The sequence below is a fragment of the Thunnus thynnus genome, chromosome 18 (assembly GCF_963924715.1).
Source record: "Thunnus thynnus chromosome 18, fThuThy2.1, whole genome shotgun sequence".
NCBI classification, from domain to species: Eukaryota; Metazoa; Chordata; class Actinopteri; order Scombriformes; family Scombridae; genus Thunnus; species Thunnus thynnus.
Window position 1 is genome coordinate 23,982,351 of NC_089534.1, and position 17,671 is coordinate 24,000,021.

The following is a 17,671-nucleotide window of genomic DNA, read 5'->3' on the forward strand; positions in this document are numbered from 1 at the left end:
ACAATCTTCCCTGGTGGAACACAGGGTCCACACAAACCTATTCTCTCTCTCAAAATGTAAAAAAAACCCGAACCCACTGGAGTTATAGTTTTGCATCTCGAAACCTTAAGTGACTGCCTGCTTAAAGTTATTAACTGCTATTGCAACTGATGGCTTAAATCTGTAGTCTGGCAAAGGTGCCACACTGCAGCAAGGTGGCACTACAGCCAGTAAAGACAGGTGTTTTGAAAATTATTTTAATATTTTATGTTGTTTTTTTATTATCAAAATGTTTTTACAGTAACGCACAGGTATTTACAACATGCATGAGGGGAAACTACATGTATATGAGAAAAAAGACGACTGTTAATTTCATATTTAATGCCTGTGGTATCAAACAAAACTGCAGATCTTAGTCAGTCCTCACCACACTAAAGCAGGGATTTATATTCAATGTGATATTTGTGATTACAGTCTGAGATTTTTCATAGATCTGAAAGAATCATATCCTACTCAGGTTCCCATGTGGTTTCTCCGAGAGCACTGAAAACATACACGATCCAATTAAAATGATTTTCTATGCCCTCACACAGCTACAGGTATAGTGTTGATCTGTTCAAATTACAGCTATTGCCTCAGTAATACTGGACCACTTCCAGCAATGAAAGATGGAAAAAGATTGCCTCCTAGTAGAACTGGTCTTACTTGAAATTAGCACACACATTATAAAATAACACCTCCCCATAAATGTGTTGTGAAATTTCTTGATAAAGGCTTGTGCACCAGATGAAACTACACACTATGTGCTGTATGTTTAGAATATCTTTGTATATAAAGACACCAAGAGAGAATACAATTTGATATATTCCCCTATACAGCATATATCAATTTATTCTTGTTTTCACCCTTCATGCAGCTGTAATATGAAGATCTTACCACAAGAGGTCCTCCTTATGACGGGAAACAAAGGGCATGTTTGGTTACACGTAAATAATTCATGTAGAGGACAACAGCTTCTTCATGTGTTGATTAGATAAGCAGTGAACTCCAACATTTGTCAAAGAGAATTAAACAACCAGAATCTACTGTCTAGAAGCATGTTGACTGGCTAGCAGCCAAATAATGATTATCTCCGTCCAAATTTACTTGCTAATCCATTTGGATCACATAAGATTAATAGACCAAGCAATGCAATTAGTTTGCAACATTATGACACGCTTCCAGCTCACTGCCCCGAACAAAAAACTCTGCAATCATTATGGAGATTAATGTTTAGAAAGGGGGCTTGAAAGTTTCCTTACTTTCCTTTGCCAACGTGTTTATTATATCAGATGATAAATTTGAGACCTAACCTTTTTTTAATTTCGACTAATTGATAGCAGAGCAGATTGGACGTGTTGAATTATGACATGAAATATGGCTGAATTAGTTTTTTGGTCGTACTGTTTGTAGTGAACTGCTCCTTTTCAGAGCTCCACATATGGTCATCATGTCTCCGCCCAGCTTTCCCCAGACTGCCTTTGTTGTCTCTCCGCCCAGTGCGTGAGTCTGGACTGGGAGATAAGAGTGGAAACAGGGCAGGGTCTGACTGCATATGAAAACAGCTTCGGTGCGTGTTCAGTGTACTTTCTCCTTACAGAGATGTCAAGTCGTGCTACTGAATCGAGACTTTAACTGCGCTTAACTTCCACTCGGTGACATTCCCGATTCCTGCGGGCGTTGCTCCTCTGACACCGGCGGTCTTGCACAACTTTGGGAAGTATGTGGATTTGTTGTGAGAGCTGAGAAGGAATGTGCGGATTTGGTGGCTTTTCCTCCTGTGTGCGTGTTTTTTCATTTGCATTCGGAACAGTGTCGTGACTTCGGCCACCGTGTGTTGTCCATCAGCGTTATCGGGTTTATCCTAAGCTTGCAATCGACAGCAAACATGCAGCATGATGTGGAGCTGCACCATCGCCTCTTGCAGACTGTTTACCTGTGTTGAAACGGAGCGAGGTTGCACGTCGTGCTTGTGCAGAGGCTCCATGGGTAACCGCCGTGCGTAACGCTGGCTCTCCATGGAGCTCTGGTGGAGACCTCTCATCACAACCCACACTTGAAGACAGTGAGTGACACTTGAAACAAAATGAGTCAAGACCAGGACGGCATCTCTTTACAGGTGCCTTGCTTTGGTGCTTGTCCTGGCAGAGAGAGCCTCGGCGGTGAAAGCACCAGCAGCAGCGGCGGTGGTGGTTGTGGAGGTGGCGGTGGCACCTCTGTTATCCCAGCAGCCGGGACTTTCTGGCAGGACTCGGTGCTCGGAGGCGGGGGGCTCAGCCCGACCGCCGGGAGCTGCCCGATGGACGGCGGTGGCTTGCTGTCCACGGGGAAGTCATGCAAAAACAGGCCGGTGACGGTAGCTTATGTGGTGAATGGCGAGGCGAGCCAGCAGAATAACGCGGAGAGCGTGGCCCTGCAGTGTCTGAAGGACGCCTGTGATACGGTGGGCAGCAAGCTGGAGACGGTGAACTTTGGGAAACTGGACTTTGGGGAGACCACGGTGCTAGACAGCTTCTACAACGCAGGTGAGTCAAGTGAAGGAAGCCTTTAAAACCTTCACAAATGCATCCAAAGCTGCTTCTGTCAAGCCATGACTAGCAGGATGTCATTTTGCCAAAGTGTCAACCTGTTGGAAATCTTGATCCTAAACGCTGCCTGTTTTAAATCAATCCTCTAAATGCATTTCATAGGGTTTAACTTAATCTTTGCTCTCCATTATAATGATTAAACTATAAGATCAATAGTGTTTAGTGCAAGTCAGTCACCCCTGAAGTGCGATTACTTCATGATGGCATGGCACTGGAATGCAGCACTTTGTCACACACTAGTTGCAGGGGGTCAAAGGTCACGGTTTTGCGGCATCACCTCATTCTTGGAAACTGTTTGCCTGCAGGACAGGTTGCTCTGGGCTCCCTAAACACAACACTCAGCTTTGCATGTCAGGGCTTGAGACCGCAGCTTTGTTATTACCACGCTGTAGTTTGTTAGTAAAAGCTGGAATTCCCTGAGCCATAAGCATCATTGGGGTTGTATAATTTGCTCCACAAATGTGGGGTTGATTGTTATACTTTCCCCCCACGCATAGTTTCCCTCTTCCATTGTGCGCCTCCAGTATTGTGCCGGAGTGTCGTGGGTTGAGCCATGAGGCTGGACTTTCCACTGGAATCTGCAAGGAGAGGAACGAACTTGAACCCTCTGACTGACTGAAAGTACTTTCCCCCTCTTATTCGTACTGTATTTGTAGTAGTTGGCTTATAATCCTGATGGAAATGTTCAGTTACGTTATAAACACTGAAAAAAAACTCTCTTTGGAAAGCAGACCCTTCAGAGATTTTGGTTAAATAAAAAACAGCTGTAATGCACAGAGCTGGCCAACGTGTTGAGGAGCCACTAACAGCAGCTGATGTTTGCATTTCTCTGAGATATTTGGTGTCAGGATTGTTCAGCAGATATTGCAGCAACAATATTATAGCAAAAATGATTATGGTCTTAAAGGTGCACTATGTAAATTTGGCTAGAATTTTAGTTTAAAACATTAAAAAATTAACTGCAATAATCAAGAGAATGTAAAGAAATAACAATTTTGCCGTTATGTCAAAGACATCTATGTATTGTGTTTCAGAGATATCTACTAAAGTTAGCGTGCTAACCAGCTAGCCTTGTCCTGTCCTGTCTTGTAATACCACATTCTACCTCAGGGACAATAGTGAGTCACTGTAGCATCCAGTCTGCCCTCCGTCCAACATGAGAAGATGAAGAAGTATTGCTGCCCTGAGTGCGATATTTTTTTTCCTAGGATGGCAAAGTCATGACCCGTCCTACTCTGCGTCTGATCGGCTTACCCTGATGTTCTTACCTTAACCAATCTCATTCCTCATGCCTAAACGTAACCAACCCAACCAACAAAGACAATGAGTACTAGCCAGTCAGAGGCAGAGTAGGGCGGGTCATGGTTTCATCATCCTAGGAAAAAAATTTGGTTCCCCAAGCAACTGGCCAGCACTGGCGGAGATTCTGAGCCAGGCTGTTTCACTGCTAATATTTCACTTAATTGAGTTTTAATATTTTTTCAGGCGAGAAAGTAACCATTTAGAGTCCCAGTATGTGATCAGTTTATCCAAATAACGCCTATTTGGAAATTAGCGCTGCTGTTGTCGGGAGATGCACTGCTGCATCCACTGGGTGGATCTCAGCTGCATGATCCAACGAACTGATCTGTGCAACTCTTTGGTAAATTACCGCTGGCTCTAATAGCATTTTGATATGATTGATGATGAGGGGTGATGCGTTTGGGAGGAAGAGGAAGGGTGGGTGGTGGGGGCGGACTATTTCTGGTGATATGCTGCCCCCTATTTGTTTGGTGCAGGTGGCCAAATGTTACATAGTGCACCTTGCACCTTTAAAATACTTTTGATGAAGGTCCATCAAAAGGGACTGAAACGTTAGTATGATCAATAAAGAAAAGAAGAAAGAATTATTCACACAGCACGATTACATACGAAGTCAATGCAAAGATGAAAGCAGGTTCAAATTCACCCTAGGCAAGTGAATTGACACAAATGCGTGTTTGAGTGAGTTGAAAATGTTTCAACTGAAAAAAGTCCTTTATGACTGTACTTCATGAACATACAGAGAGGAGTTGGGAAAAGGGAGAGAGACTGGAGGGAAATATCAGAAAGAACCAGAGTCCCTGGTGAGTTATGAGTTCATTCAGAGGCTGAACCGAACATAAACACACAGAAACACTCTCACAGATACAGTCGGAGCCTTCTGTTGCTAGCTAGCCTACAGTTAATATACAGTAGTGTATTTTGGCTGTTTGGAGCGAATAAACACAAATCATCCCACGGTCAAACTCACGCGATTAACGCAAGGCCAAAATTCACTTTGCAATCTGTCTGAACACAGCTTTAGGTTGTATCTTGGGCTTTGGGAAACTAGACACTCGACCCTTTTCACCATTTTCTGATATTTTATTGACCAAATGACTAATCTACTAATCGATAATGAAAATAATTGTTAGTTGCAGCCCTAGACTTCTACTTCCAGAATTAGTGGCACCTAATAACTTCACTCACTTCACAACTCTGTGATGATGATGAAGTGATTATCATTTATGTCCTAAATTCAAAAGTCGGTTGAAGATGTAGTTATGGTAGAGTAAAAGCAAATTCAAAATTCCTCTTATAAGAGCTGAATCAAGAAATAGGCTGATAATAGTACTTTAAAATACAGTAAATCAAACAAGTTTTACCCGCATCAAGCCATCAGAGCCCGTCATGATAATTGTGAAACCAGGCAGCTGTGTAGTCTACTCAGCGCACAGCAGGCTTGTTTCTTATCACAACATCACATTATTAGTTATACAAACACATCAAGTTCTCTTTTTTTTCATTTGCTTCTCTTCCTCTGAACTACTGTGGAATTTTCTCATAATTCACATGGGAGGTCAGAGGCATTTTCCTAGAAATACGCTGTATCTGTTCAAACACACACTGCCTGATCCCCTTCCTGCACAAGTGTGTACCAGCGATGAAGGCCAGACAACAAAAACCTTTAAACAATGAGCTCAGAGCCAGACGGCAGCTTGTTGGGTCCCTGTTATTTGGAAAAATGGTTTGTTAGATTCAAATACAATGAAGAAGCTGTTCACAACTATCCTAACTGTCCTCGCCTACATGATACTGTGGACAATGAGAACATGGGGCTGGGAAATGGCAGGCGCTGACTGTCGAGCCTTCAGGACATGATACACAGGAAATGTTGGACAGAGACGTAAACTGTTGCCAACAAGAATGACCCACCATATTTTTTCCTCAGAAGTTTTATTCCAGATCTTTGAATCATCATCCGCCTCTAAACGTGTGTTGTTCCTCTTACTCTGAGAGAGACTTTATAGGTGGAAGTAAAAATGGGAATTTCATCAAATGGTGACAGAGTCAAAATCTAGAAATATATTTTTAAAGAATCCAAACAAATATGGCGCAAATGTAGATAAAAGTTGTAAATCGACTGATTGAAATAAAATAAATCAAAGGAAGAACTTACACTGGAAGTATTTCTTCTAGACTTGCAATAATAAGTCAATTAATGGATTGGTAGAAGATTAATTAGCAAAAATTTTGATTATCAAGTAATCGTTTTTGTAAATTGTCATTTTTTTAAAGGAAAAATGCCAAAAATTTGCTGGTTGCAGCTTCTCAGAAGTGAAGATTTGAAGCTTTTTATGTCATAAATGATAGTAAACTGAATAGCTTTGGATTTTGGACAAAACATGTCATTTGAAGAAGTCATTTTGGGCTCTAAGAAATTATAGCAGGCATTTTTCTCTATTTTTTCTGATTAATCGATAATGAAAATAGTCATCAGTTGCAGCCCAAATTGCTTCATAGATGTTTTTCACCTTATAGGTTTTAGAATAAGTTTATCATTAAGCCTCTCGTGCTCGAGACAATGAATTGACTTGAAGTAAGGTGTACAGAGACAATGAAAAGGGTGTAATGGATGTTTCAAATGACGTTAGTTCGACTGACATGATAATTGCCGAGCTAACTGCCCCCAGCCAACACTAATGCAACTCCTGTATCGAGTGAAAAACAACACTGAGAAGACGTCAGAGAGAGATTAGGTCAAAATAAACCTTCTTCCTGAACAGGAAACAGCTATGAAGAAGTTAATATTAGACTGAAAAAGACAGTGGTAAGAAAATTGACACTCTGTTGCTTCTACACGTTCAACCAACAAATGATTTCTTTCTACTGAAATATGAAAAAGAAATACCTGATGGTTGCTAACATATAAAAATGAATGATTTTTACTCAATGCATGTAATTTTATATGGCAGAGATTCTCTACAGGGGCTGAATTCCCTTTGCAAAAATGCAGCAGCTGAATCTAGTATTTACCAGGGATTGTATTGACTTTTGCTGTCCCACCTGTGTTGGCAGGTTTGGGTGTTGGGTCATAACTGTGGTATGCAGAGCTTTATCACTCCAGTTGATGATTATGCTGAATTACTGTGTAATTTAAAGGAAGCACAATGGCTTTTTGAACAATCTCAGCACTTTGAAAGCCGCTTTCCTGCAGTGTTTGCTTACCTCTTGTTTTGTGCTGAGAGCTCAACTCCACCACTAACCGCTCTGCCGGCAACACAGATACAGACCACAAATTGTTTTTAGGCAGTCCACTTGTGTTTCTACTTTTTGTTGTAATATTGGGAAGGCTGAGAGGAGCACATTCTTGAGCTCTGATGTGAATCTGAAAGATTTCGAAAGCACACTAGCCGCTACATCAAGAAAATGCAACGTAAACACATTTTTTCACAGATACCTCATATCTGTAAATGTCTGCAGTGGCCTTCAACTGTTCAGACATTAAATTTCCATCATTGTGGAGGCCGATTTGAAATGGTTTGAATCCTCAGACTGACTGGGAAAGTACTACTGGTGAAAGTTAATTAGTGTTTTCTTCTCCCTACCACTGCTGAGAAACCTCTAAGCAATTCAATTAAATCAGTATTAAATCAATCAGTCAATTGTAAAGCCCATAAAGTGTCATAACATGGTGCAAAATACCCCCAAGTTTCCATAGTGTGATTAAAGTCCAAAATCCAAAAATGGTCAAATAATACTGATATCAAAAGCAGTTACATTTGAGATGCTGGAAATTAGAGAATGTTTTGTATTTTGTCTTGATAATTAAATGAAACAGTGTAGCTAAAGCCTGCTCGAACAGTTGCTAGATGTCGCTAGATGAAATCATCTGCTAATTTGCATATCTGTGACATCATGGCATAACCACATATATAATGAAAGTAAAGAAATACTGGAAAAAACTCACTATTGTAAACTGTGCATTAAAAAAAACAAAGGAGAAGAAGTTAAAGTCAAACAATGGGTATTGATTGGTTGTTAAGTACGCACATTCACGTCTCTGTCTGGCTGATGATTGGTGTGCCCATAAAAAGTCGCTGACAAGGTCTTAAAAGTTGCCAAATCTAGTGAGAAAGTCACTCATTTGGCAACACTGGTTGGACTCTGGGTGGTTCTGTTTTTCCCAGAGGTCCACGCTGTCAGGAAGGCTTATTGGTCAACAGTGCTAATATACATGTTTGAGTTCACCAAAGTTGAACTTGACTAGAACAATTCACACAGATTGAAGTTGCCCCTTCGAGTGAATCCACAGATTGTGGTAATACCACTGAAATGTACTGGCCTTTACTGGACAGCTCTCAGTATGAAAACAACATGGAGCTGTTAAGTCTTGCAAAAGAATATAAATTTTGTGAATTTACCAAAAGAGGCTACATTTGTACCATTACCTCAATATTAGATTTAAATAGTAATGTATCTTCAATGGTGTGGCTTTAGTTTAAAATCTTTTCTAAGTGAAACTCATACAATCTGAACAGTAGATACAAAGAGGACACAGATGTAATCCTTGCACAGTGGGTGAGGTCCCACTATGTCCAGTGTCAACATTGCTTAGTCAGCTTACAGTGCCTCATTGGGAGTGTCTCGGGATTCACCAGCATAAGATTGCACACTCAGCTTCCCGACTGGGAGGCCGCGGCTCTGAAATCCCATCAGCTGGCCCTCTGTTAAGTTGTTTATTCTCCCTCCTGTTTACTCTGTATGTTTGGCTGCTCGTCAGAGGTTAAAGAGCACAAGGTCAAAAGGAATTATCCCACAGGCTTCTCACCAGTGTCTAGGGAAAATCCCCCTCACCTCAGTGGGAGAGGTAGGCTGCAGTCAGACTCACAAGTGCATGTTTTTCACTCTATTTCTCAACAGGAAGTATAGAGTGGAGTCAAAATCGGAAGCAAGCCATTCATTATTGTTGGGAAATCCACATTACAACTGAAATAAGTCAGCGGTAAATCTCTTTAACTCACTGTCTGTCACTCAAAGCTTTTGTTTTGACATCTTTACATGTCACATTAATAACACTAACACTTAAGATTAATAACAGCAATCCCCAACATCCCTAAATGTAGTATTTCATCATCAAGTTGTCAGTTATTGTGAGAGCGTATTCTACATATAAGCTGAACATGTTGTAAGCAGAGTATAGACTTAAATAAACCCTAGGGTAAGAAGCTCCTCAGAAAAACGACAAGAGTTGGAGCAGAAGCGGTGAATCAAAGCTCCCTTTCAACCCCTTATCAGAGGTTCATTTTAGGTGAAAGGCAGCAGGAGCCAGCAGCCAGCGTCTCTAGAAACCAGTGGAGGGTGAGAGAGCTAACTCAAGCCAATGGTGGTATGATGATAAGGTGCCAGTGAGTGGCTCTACCTACCACAAAGATCAGTACCATAATTCTGTTGTATCAGCTGGAGAAAGTAAATCTGGAACTGTCATGTGCAAAAAAAACAAACAAACAAGAGTAGTGACTTATATTCAGTTGTGAATTCATGAAAACGATAGTAGGAGAGGCTGTGATACCATTTCCTGCATTTCTGGCCTTTGTAAAGTCTGGGTGTTTACATGCACACTACACTATCTATTAAAATAACAATAACCGCAATAGGGCTCTGGTTAACAGCATTATGATATATTAGTCATTTCTGTTATGCAGCTTTAGTCTTGTTTGTTTCAGTGCTTTGATCCTGCTCATCCACCGCAAAGGTCACAGAGTGAAGTGGATGCAAAACTGCATGTTTGATGAAAGTGAAGCATGGGTGGTTGTGGGAAAGTGAAAAATCTTTTGGGGGGAAGCAACAGAAAAACTGTTTCATGTTACGATATAAGCTACACATTATAGAGAATGTGTTAAGATGCTCGTCTGTAGGCTGCCACACACCCTTCGGGACTTTAACCAAACTTTCTAACAGATGATGTAAAGTCTGGTGGTTATTTTGGGGAAGCGACTGCAAATCATATTTCCTTCCATCTAATGATTACTATAATGTGGTCATTCACTTTGTGGTGTTTGTGCATATAAATTTACATATATTAACTCTAAGTATACTTAACTGAAGGTCATTAATCCATCAAAACCACAGCAGGCAACTTCTACAGTGACATCTTCAAAACAACGGTAACAATACATTTTGGAGGAACTGGTTAAAAATACCAAGAAACCCTGTACAGAGATTTTTATCAACCATGCTGGTATGTGGTGTTTCTGTTTCTCTTATCTATACCACTTTGTGATTTTCAGGCTGTTACAGGTACAGTAATTTCTGCCTTAAGCCGCTTTATTTCAGTGTAGCATTTTGCAGAAAAAGCCCAACTGTTCCTCAATCCAATCACATGAAGCAATCGAGATAAGGTCGAAATATTGTTTACTTATCATAACAACAATTCCCTCTTGTTGCAGTGCATTCTGCTTTAAGCAAGCAGGAAGTAAATCAAGAAGGCATGTCAGGGCAGCCAGCACAGCAGCACGGGCTTCTCCCAGTGTTTGTCAGCTGTAGATGAATTGACATTCTGTTCTCAGCTCTTTTCCCCCTCGGGGCTGGGGCACTGCAGTTTGTGAAATATCTCTGTGTGTGTGAAAAGGCAACAAAGTGGAGCAGAGGTAAAAAAAAAAAAAAGGGACCAGTCTGCCAGGAGAGCGGTGCGACTGGCAGGTTGGTCTCGTTTCCTGCATCATGGTGTTTTCAAGGCTTGGAGTCGTTTTCTTTTGAGTACATTTGTGTCTAAAAATAAAGAGGGCATTAATCTTTGCTGGGCAGGGCATCTAAACTGAATAACCATTGTCTAGTATTTCCCATACTGTCCACTGGGAGAAGAGATGTATTTGTAGAAAGAAAGGCTCAGTTGAGAGACATGTATGGTGCTTTTCTTCCATTCCCAGGGTTGTATTTTTTTGGGAAAATGCCCCGACTGGCTGTTTACACTTTATGTGGCTTTTTGACCTTACATGATGTGGAATTTATCATAGATGTTTGACTTCAAGAGACAATTCCCAGTCTGCTTTCAGTTGTCAGTGACACGTGCGTCAAGATGTTTGTCTGGTTCAAAGCCTCCCCCACCCCCTACCCCACCCTCTACCCCACCCCGTTTATGTGTTTATTTTTGGTTTGTATTTTCTTGTTACCCTTTCTTTTGTTCATTGAAAGTGTGGTAACGAAACAGTTAGCATGGTCAAGAAACAAAACAGCAGCAGTAAAAATGTCATCCCTCATGAGTAATGGAGTCTCCCTGCGGGACAAACATGCACCACTTTGTTTTTACCTGCGACTGCTGCACCACTGGTTTCTTTAATTTTTTACATTTCAAGGACGAGTTGATGAAACGCTTCATCTTAAAAAGTTTGCATAATTAATGTACGGTGAAGACAACCAGCTTTTCCCCCGAAAAACATCTTCAATTTATGCACTTCATCCAGGAAAACCAAGATGTTGTCATGCGGAGCTGTTTTTAAGTCCTTTGGAACAAGTCATGAGTATAGTCACAGTATACTGTGATGAGTAAAATGTTAGTGATAGTGTTACTACTAGTAACAGTAACACTCTTTTATCCTGCATGTCACTTCAACCTGACAGTAGTGAAACATCATCCGTAGAACATCATCATGCATCGGCCACAACACAACAACCAACCTCTGCTGTTCCTGGAAATTTGGACATTATTCTCTCTAAGGTCCCTTTAAAAAGACTTTTTGAGATTGGGAAATTTTTTCAGTGGACCTTGAAGACAGTAATTCCACTCTTGTTGTGTCCTCGGTGCAGACCAAGCTCCAGGGAAATCTTCTCGCTGCACTCTGCTCCACTAACACGAGCTTCATTCCCTCTTTCTCCATTAGTGATAAAGGGAAAAACCTCAGTGGCTACATATTGATGGTGTCACTTACATAACTTTCAGCAGTTTCCTCACTATGGGTCATATTTTCGTGGAGGCGTAACGACCAGCACAAGCACCACTCTGAAAGTTTGGTATTTTGCTGACCTTGAAACTCGCTTTGCATGCCCGTGTGGTGTTTTGGTGACCAGCGCAGAGTGCAGGGTGTTCAGGTGGGAGGTTCATTCAAATGAAGTAGCACAAAGACAATTGTTGTATTTTGGTGGAAATTGGACATTGCACTGAAAACAGACATCTCAGAACCACATCTATCATAAATAATTTATTTCAATGAAACACTCTCCAACCAAAATCGGCACAGAAAATAACATTTAATGTGGTTAAAGCGTCTGTATTGATCTATAAGTGAATGTGGGTGATTCTTACAGTATCTGCTGTCCACAGCTGCTTTATACTGTATGAAAAGCTTCTCCTTCAGTTCATTAAAACCCTGCAGCATCTGAAGGCAGCAGTACTGATATGTAAATCCACAGCCCCTGAGAGCATGTCAGAGCACGGCCGTTCACTCTGTTTACCTTCATGTAATCACCTGATGTCACCAGGCTGTTACAGTATAAGCACACACACCTCTACACACATCAGACTGGTCGGTTATAACTCAATATTCTACTTTTTTATGAAGGAGACATCAGGTTAGCAGGGCTCATCAAGGCCTCTTTTACAACTTTCTTTTTAGTAAAAGTAACGTCTCATGTTTTATCTTTGAAACACATTGCAGTGCAAACGCTGTTGTGTAACATTAATTACTGAACTATGTGACCATGTACAAGGTGAGATACATTAAAATCATTGCTGAAATAGCGTCAGTCCGATATAATCATATAAAAGGCTTCACCAAATCAATTTCTTTATTTTCTATCATTATCATAGTAACTAACTGATGAAAAAAAAAACAACTACTCCATCTGTTTTTGGCTGCAGATTTATGGTGATGTGTGTTCATGTTGTGACGCTCTGAACCACCCAAACATTTCCTGAAGAAAAGCTTTCTGTTTGTTGAGCTGTTATGATCACGTTTAACTGTGATTGGCTCAGCTGTTTCAGAGCTATGAGAGCAGTAATGTGACTGTCTAAGAGAGTATTTAATAATCACCACACCTGTTGATCTATAGTCACCTTCACCCAGCTGTTTTCCATGTTGCCTGCGGCACGTAGATAAACCAAAATAGCAGGTATGCATGGAGATGCCCACGCAGTCTGTGCACCTAAGACCTACCACCTTGTGCTTGTCGTTGCACTTGCACGGTTAAAATAGGGCCCCGAGTCTCCATGGTTACAACATCTTATGAGTAGCTGTTATGTAATTGATTATAAAAAGTGCTTAATTTACCTACAGTACCTGTTCATACATACTCATAGTCACGCAGGGGGCCTCACAATAAAGCTGCAGGCTTACACAGCTGGCCTCTGAGTGACCTGTGTAAACACTGCTTTCACCAGTGTAATTGCAGAGCTTTTAGCATTGCTCTGTGTTGTCATTTTCACAAATATGAAGTGTTATTTGGCAAAAGTAGGTGCACATACCTACACATGCAAACACTTTATTCCTCTCTTGTCCTGCTGAAACAGATTATATGAAATAAGCTGCAGCCCGGTGAGAAGAGTATAATAGTGGTATATTGGGAAATAACGTAAGGTTTAAAAAAAAACAAAGAACTAGCTATCAGCAATGCCAAACAAGACATGACAGTTACTCCTGTGGCAGTAAATATGCAACTTGTTAAAATATGTTGTACATATTTGTAGAGAACTTGAGTTTTGCTGACAATACGAATATGTTTTTTTTCATGTATGCAGCATCTTTATCTATCTTCTAGGCTGTGAGATACAGCCCCAGAAAAAAAATGGTAAATGAACCTTGAGTTTAAAATATTTAATCACAGATATGTGTTGCCAAAATCAGGAATTATTCTGCATTTTCAAATCTACAGAGTAATCAATAATGAAAATATCAGTCAGTTGCAAGTAAAAATTCACAAAGGTGAACTATAAAGTTATGTTCATCTGCACGTCTGCATTCACACCAGCAATCTTTGGGGATGTGTAGTGTAAATGGCTCACACTGTCTCAGTGTTGTTTATAGCTCAAGGCTGTTGGGAATGACTGTTTACATTTCTCAATAGCCCACACTCATTAAAATAGATTTCTTTTGTGTCCATATATATGCTCTCCGTTTGGCTCCGAGCTCAGGAGCAAAAGACACTTTGAGTTGCTGAAATAATCCATATACACTTGAACAGTCTCCAGTGCCATTTAGATTCTGCTGCCGTTATAATATTGAGCAGATCCCCCCCCCCCCTCTGAAATGTGCACGTGGAACTGGTGGAAGCACAGAGTAGAGGGCTGAGAAGGATCTATAAAGAGGAGCCAGTAGACACCAGAACAATCCCCACTGAATTCACGCAGCTCTCGACTCTCCGAGCTGCTCATCACCCTTACCTTTCTCCCCTCCCTCCCTCTCGCCCTCAGAGGCACCGCTGGGCGTGAGGAACCTGCAGCAGCAGGCTGAGTGCTGCTGAAAGCTAAACAGTGTGAGAGAGTATTGAATTATTTTGCCTCCTCTGCTTTGAGCAGTAGGCGAGGGAATCAATTTTGGTCAAGAGAAGCAGGTTCAGCTGTAGGAGGTGTAGCAGGATTATCAGGGCATCATTATGCATGTTTTGCCCTTGTTTTTTGCAATTTGCCTATCTCAGCCTGGTGTTTGAGGTTATTTCATTGAGCGCAACAAGAGCTGAGGTGAACACATCTGATCTGGTGGCAGGGCCTGTTTAAAAGAGGGTCTTAATTTTTCTTTGCTTCTGGCTCTTTATGCAGCCTTCTGTCAAAGCTATATTGGCAGGTCTACTGTTATACTGGCATGCACTCATCTCCACTGTTGCATTGCAAGCAATCACGACATCTGAATGCTCTCCTAAAACATTTGCATGCTCTGCTGTTGAATCAGGCAAAATCACAGTGTGACGTTCCCAAATTCTGTGCGGTTTGTCTAAGGAAATTCAAGATCATTGTTCTTAATGTGACAAGAAGCCGATCCTGACGCTACTGGCAGAATACAAAACACATTTTTAATATACCATGTCATTACTGGTGAAGTGTGACATTTTATTTGGGGTGCATTTAAACAAAGCATGTCGAGAATGCTTTATTTGAAGTGTGAAGCATTTCCTCTTTTGTTCAGTTTGCAATGCGTTTTATTAGATGTGAGAACATAATATGAACCCACTCAACACCAAGATACAGATACAGATAGGGCTGCAACTAAACATTGTTTTCATTATCTACAAATCTGTTGAGTATTTTGTCAATTAGTCTTTTTTTCACAGAAAATGCAGTAAAAAATACACACAAATAGTTTGTTTTGTCAGACCAACAGTACAAAACTCAAAGATATTCAGTTTACTATCATATAAAACCAAAAAAACAACAAATCCTCACAATTTAGAAGATGCTTCCATAGAAAACCAGATATCATCAATTAGTGGCATTCACCTCATGTAGGTTTTACATAATATATTATCTATTTGTTATACTGTATGTTCATTTAGACAGTTGTAATTACTGAAAATTAGTTAGAAATTAGTATTTTTATCGATCATTCATAATGACAAATGGGCCTCGCCAGATCCCAATGCCCAAAGAAATGTTTTCAGATTTCTTATTTTATCTTTAACATGTAAATGGTGTTAAGTTCACAATGATATAAAACACAAGAAAGAGCTTTTTATCTGATGAATGCTTAAAAGATTTACTATAATTGATCCATCAGTTGTCCATATAATCAGTATGTGATTGTACTGTATTATCTGAGCCTTACTACACTGGTTTATGTATACTGAACAGATTGCACTCCAGCAATACTATTACTGAAGCAGACAACACATTGCTGGTGTCGTTGTTGTTGTTGTCCTCAGTTTCAGGTAAGAGCTTTAGGCTCCCATGATCTAAAAGGTTTTTGAAACTAAAACTAACTAATCTGTAACTACATTCAGGGGTAATATTTAGCATTTTAGGCTTGAAAATTGTCAAATTTAAAGATCTTCTGAATCAAAATTTACACTACATATACCTTTCTGTGCTTTTGGTCCAGACCCCTTAGTTCCAATTAAGGGAAGACAACCCTTTACTGTTTCAATGTGACATTGTCTGTGTGCACAAAGCAAGGTCAGATAAGAAATGATTTAGGGTTTTTTGTTGTTGTTGTTTTAGTGTGGTGTAGAAGAACTTGACTGGCCTTTACTAAGCTCTGACCTCAAATTCATCTAACTCCTTTGGGGTGAATTTGAAACCCTGACAGTGAGCCATGCAGGCCTAATTACCAAACATCAGAGGCCAACCTCACTTATGCTCTTGCTGCTGAATGGGAGCAACTCCCTGCAGCCAGGTTTTAAAATCTTGTGGAAAATGTTCCCAGGAGAATGGATGTTTCTGTCATAGTAAATTGATGCCCATGGCTTCAGGCATGGGTTTAATATTAGGGTGTCCAAAAACTTCTGTCCAGATGATTTATCTTTATTACTACTGGGCTTCAAAAGCATAGGATTTTTTAAAATGATACAGGATATATGCATGCAGTTATAACAGAAGTGTTGAATGCACCAAAGTATGTTGAGGGCTTAGTAGGAAAAAAATCACAAACCCTGCCACGTGTTGTGGTCACAGCTACCCTGAAACCTAAAATAACACCTTTACCTGCCTCTCACCATCAGACATAGCTGTGGTGGAGATGACTGACGCCTTCCGCCAGCCCTCGCTCTTCTACCACTTGGGAGTCAGAGAGAGTTTCAGCATGGCCAACAACATCATCCTGTACTGCGACACTAACTCCGACTCCGTCCAGTCCCTGCAGGTAAGCCGTCATCACCAACAGAATCCAGGACAATCCTGTCCTCACCACTTTACTAAACGCATGAAACAAACAACCACTGTGGTTCACAAGGGTGGTGATTAAAGGCTCTATTTAGGACACGAGATTGACAGAAATGTAATTTGGTGAGAGCGGCACACAGTGTAAATGCATCAATAATTTGGTAGAAGGAGATGCATTTAGGAAATATGTTGAGGAAGTGAATGATGGCTTCATTTAGTTGTGGATGACCAAAAAAAAGTCTTCAGTGCTGTTTCTGCACTTCAACTGTTTTGTCTTTGTTGTTTATTTTTCATTTGAGGGATTTTGAGTTTCTGTATGTGGTGCTTCTTAACTTCTGATAAGCCAGGTTTTGCTTTGTTTATTCACTGGAATACAAAAAAAAATTCTCAACAGGTTTTAATAAAGTGTGAGGAAAGTTATATGAAGGTATTAAGATATGAGACAATGAACAGGTTCATCTAAGCTTTTCTAAAGGCTTATTATTGCAAGACAGTGCATTTTGGAACATTTTTGCTATTTTATCTAGAGCTGCAACTAACAATTATTTTCATTATCCACTAATCTGCAGAATATTTTTTCAGTTAAAATGCTCTTTATAACTTCCCACAGCCCAAGTTCATGTCTTCAAATGTCTTGTTTTGTCCGACCAACAGTCCAAAACAAAAAGCCATTCAGTTTACTATCACAGAAGTCAAAGAAAACCATCAAATCTAAACAAAAGCTGGAACCAGCAAATGTCGGCATTTTTGCTTTAAAAATGACTAAAATGATTATTTGATTATCAGAACAGTTGCCGATTAATTTTCTGTCGATCAACTAATTGATTAATTGCCTAATTTTATCAGGAACAGTTGTATTTAATGATACAGAGTCAATTTCTAAACATGTACAAATGTAGATGATTGTGCACTCTTTGTGGAGGTGTTAAGCCATGGTGATAACCCTGACATCATAAAAAAAATGATACACCTTTACTAAATA

General features: G+C 40.3%; 1 protein-coding gene across 2 annotated transcripts in view; it reads left to right on the forward strand.

Moving 5' to 3' along the window:
* The first annotated feature begins 1,518 nt into the window (after positions 1–1,518).
* The window catches only part of map3k5 (mitogen-activated protein kinase kinase kinase 5), a 72,586-nt gene continuing 56,433 nt past the window's right edge, over positions 1,519–17,671 (forward strand). Inside the window, exons 1-2 of one of the 2 annotated variants that reach the window (XM_067572262.1) lie at positions 1,519–2,543; positions 16,530–16,669. In XM_067572262.1, the coding sequence (XP_067428363.1) occupies positions 2,105–2,543; positions 16,530–16,669 (579 nt within the window). In that variant the 5' untranslated portion in view covers positions 1,519–2,104. The remainder of the gene's footprint in view (positions 2,544–16,529; positions 16,670–17,671) is intronic. The other variant, XM_067572263.1, reaches the window with a different exon arrangement.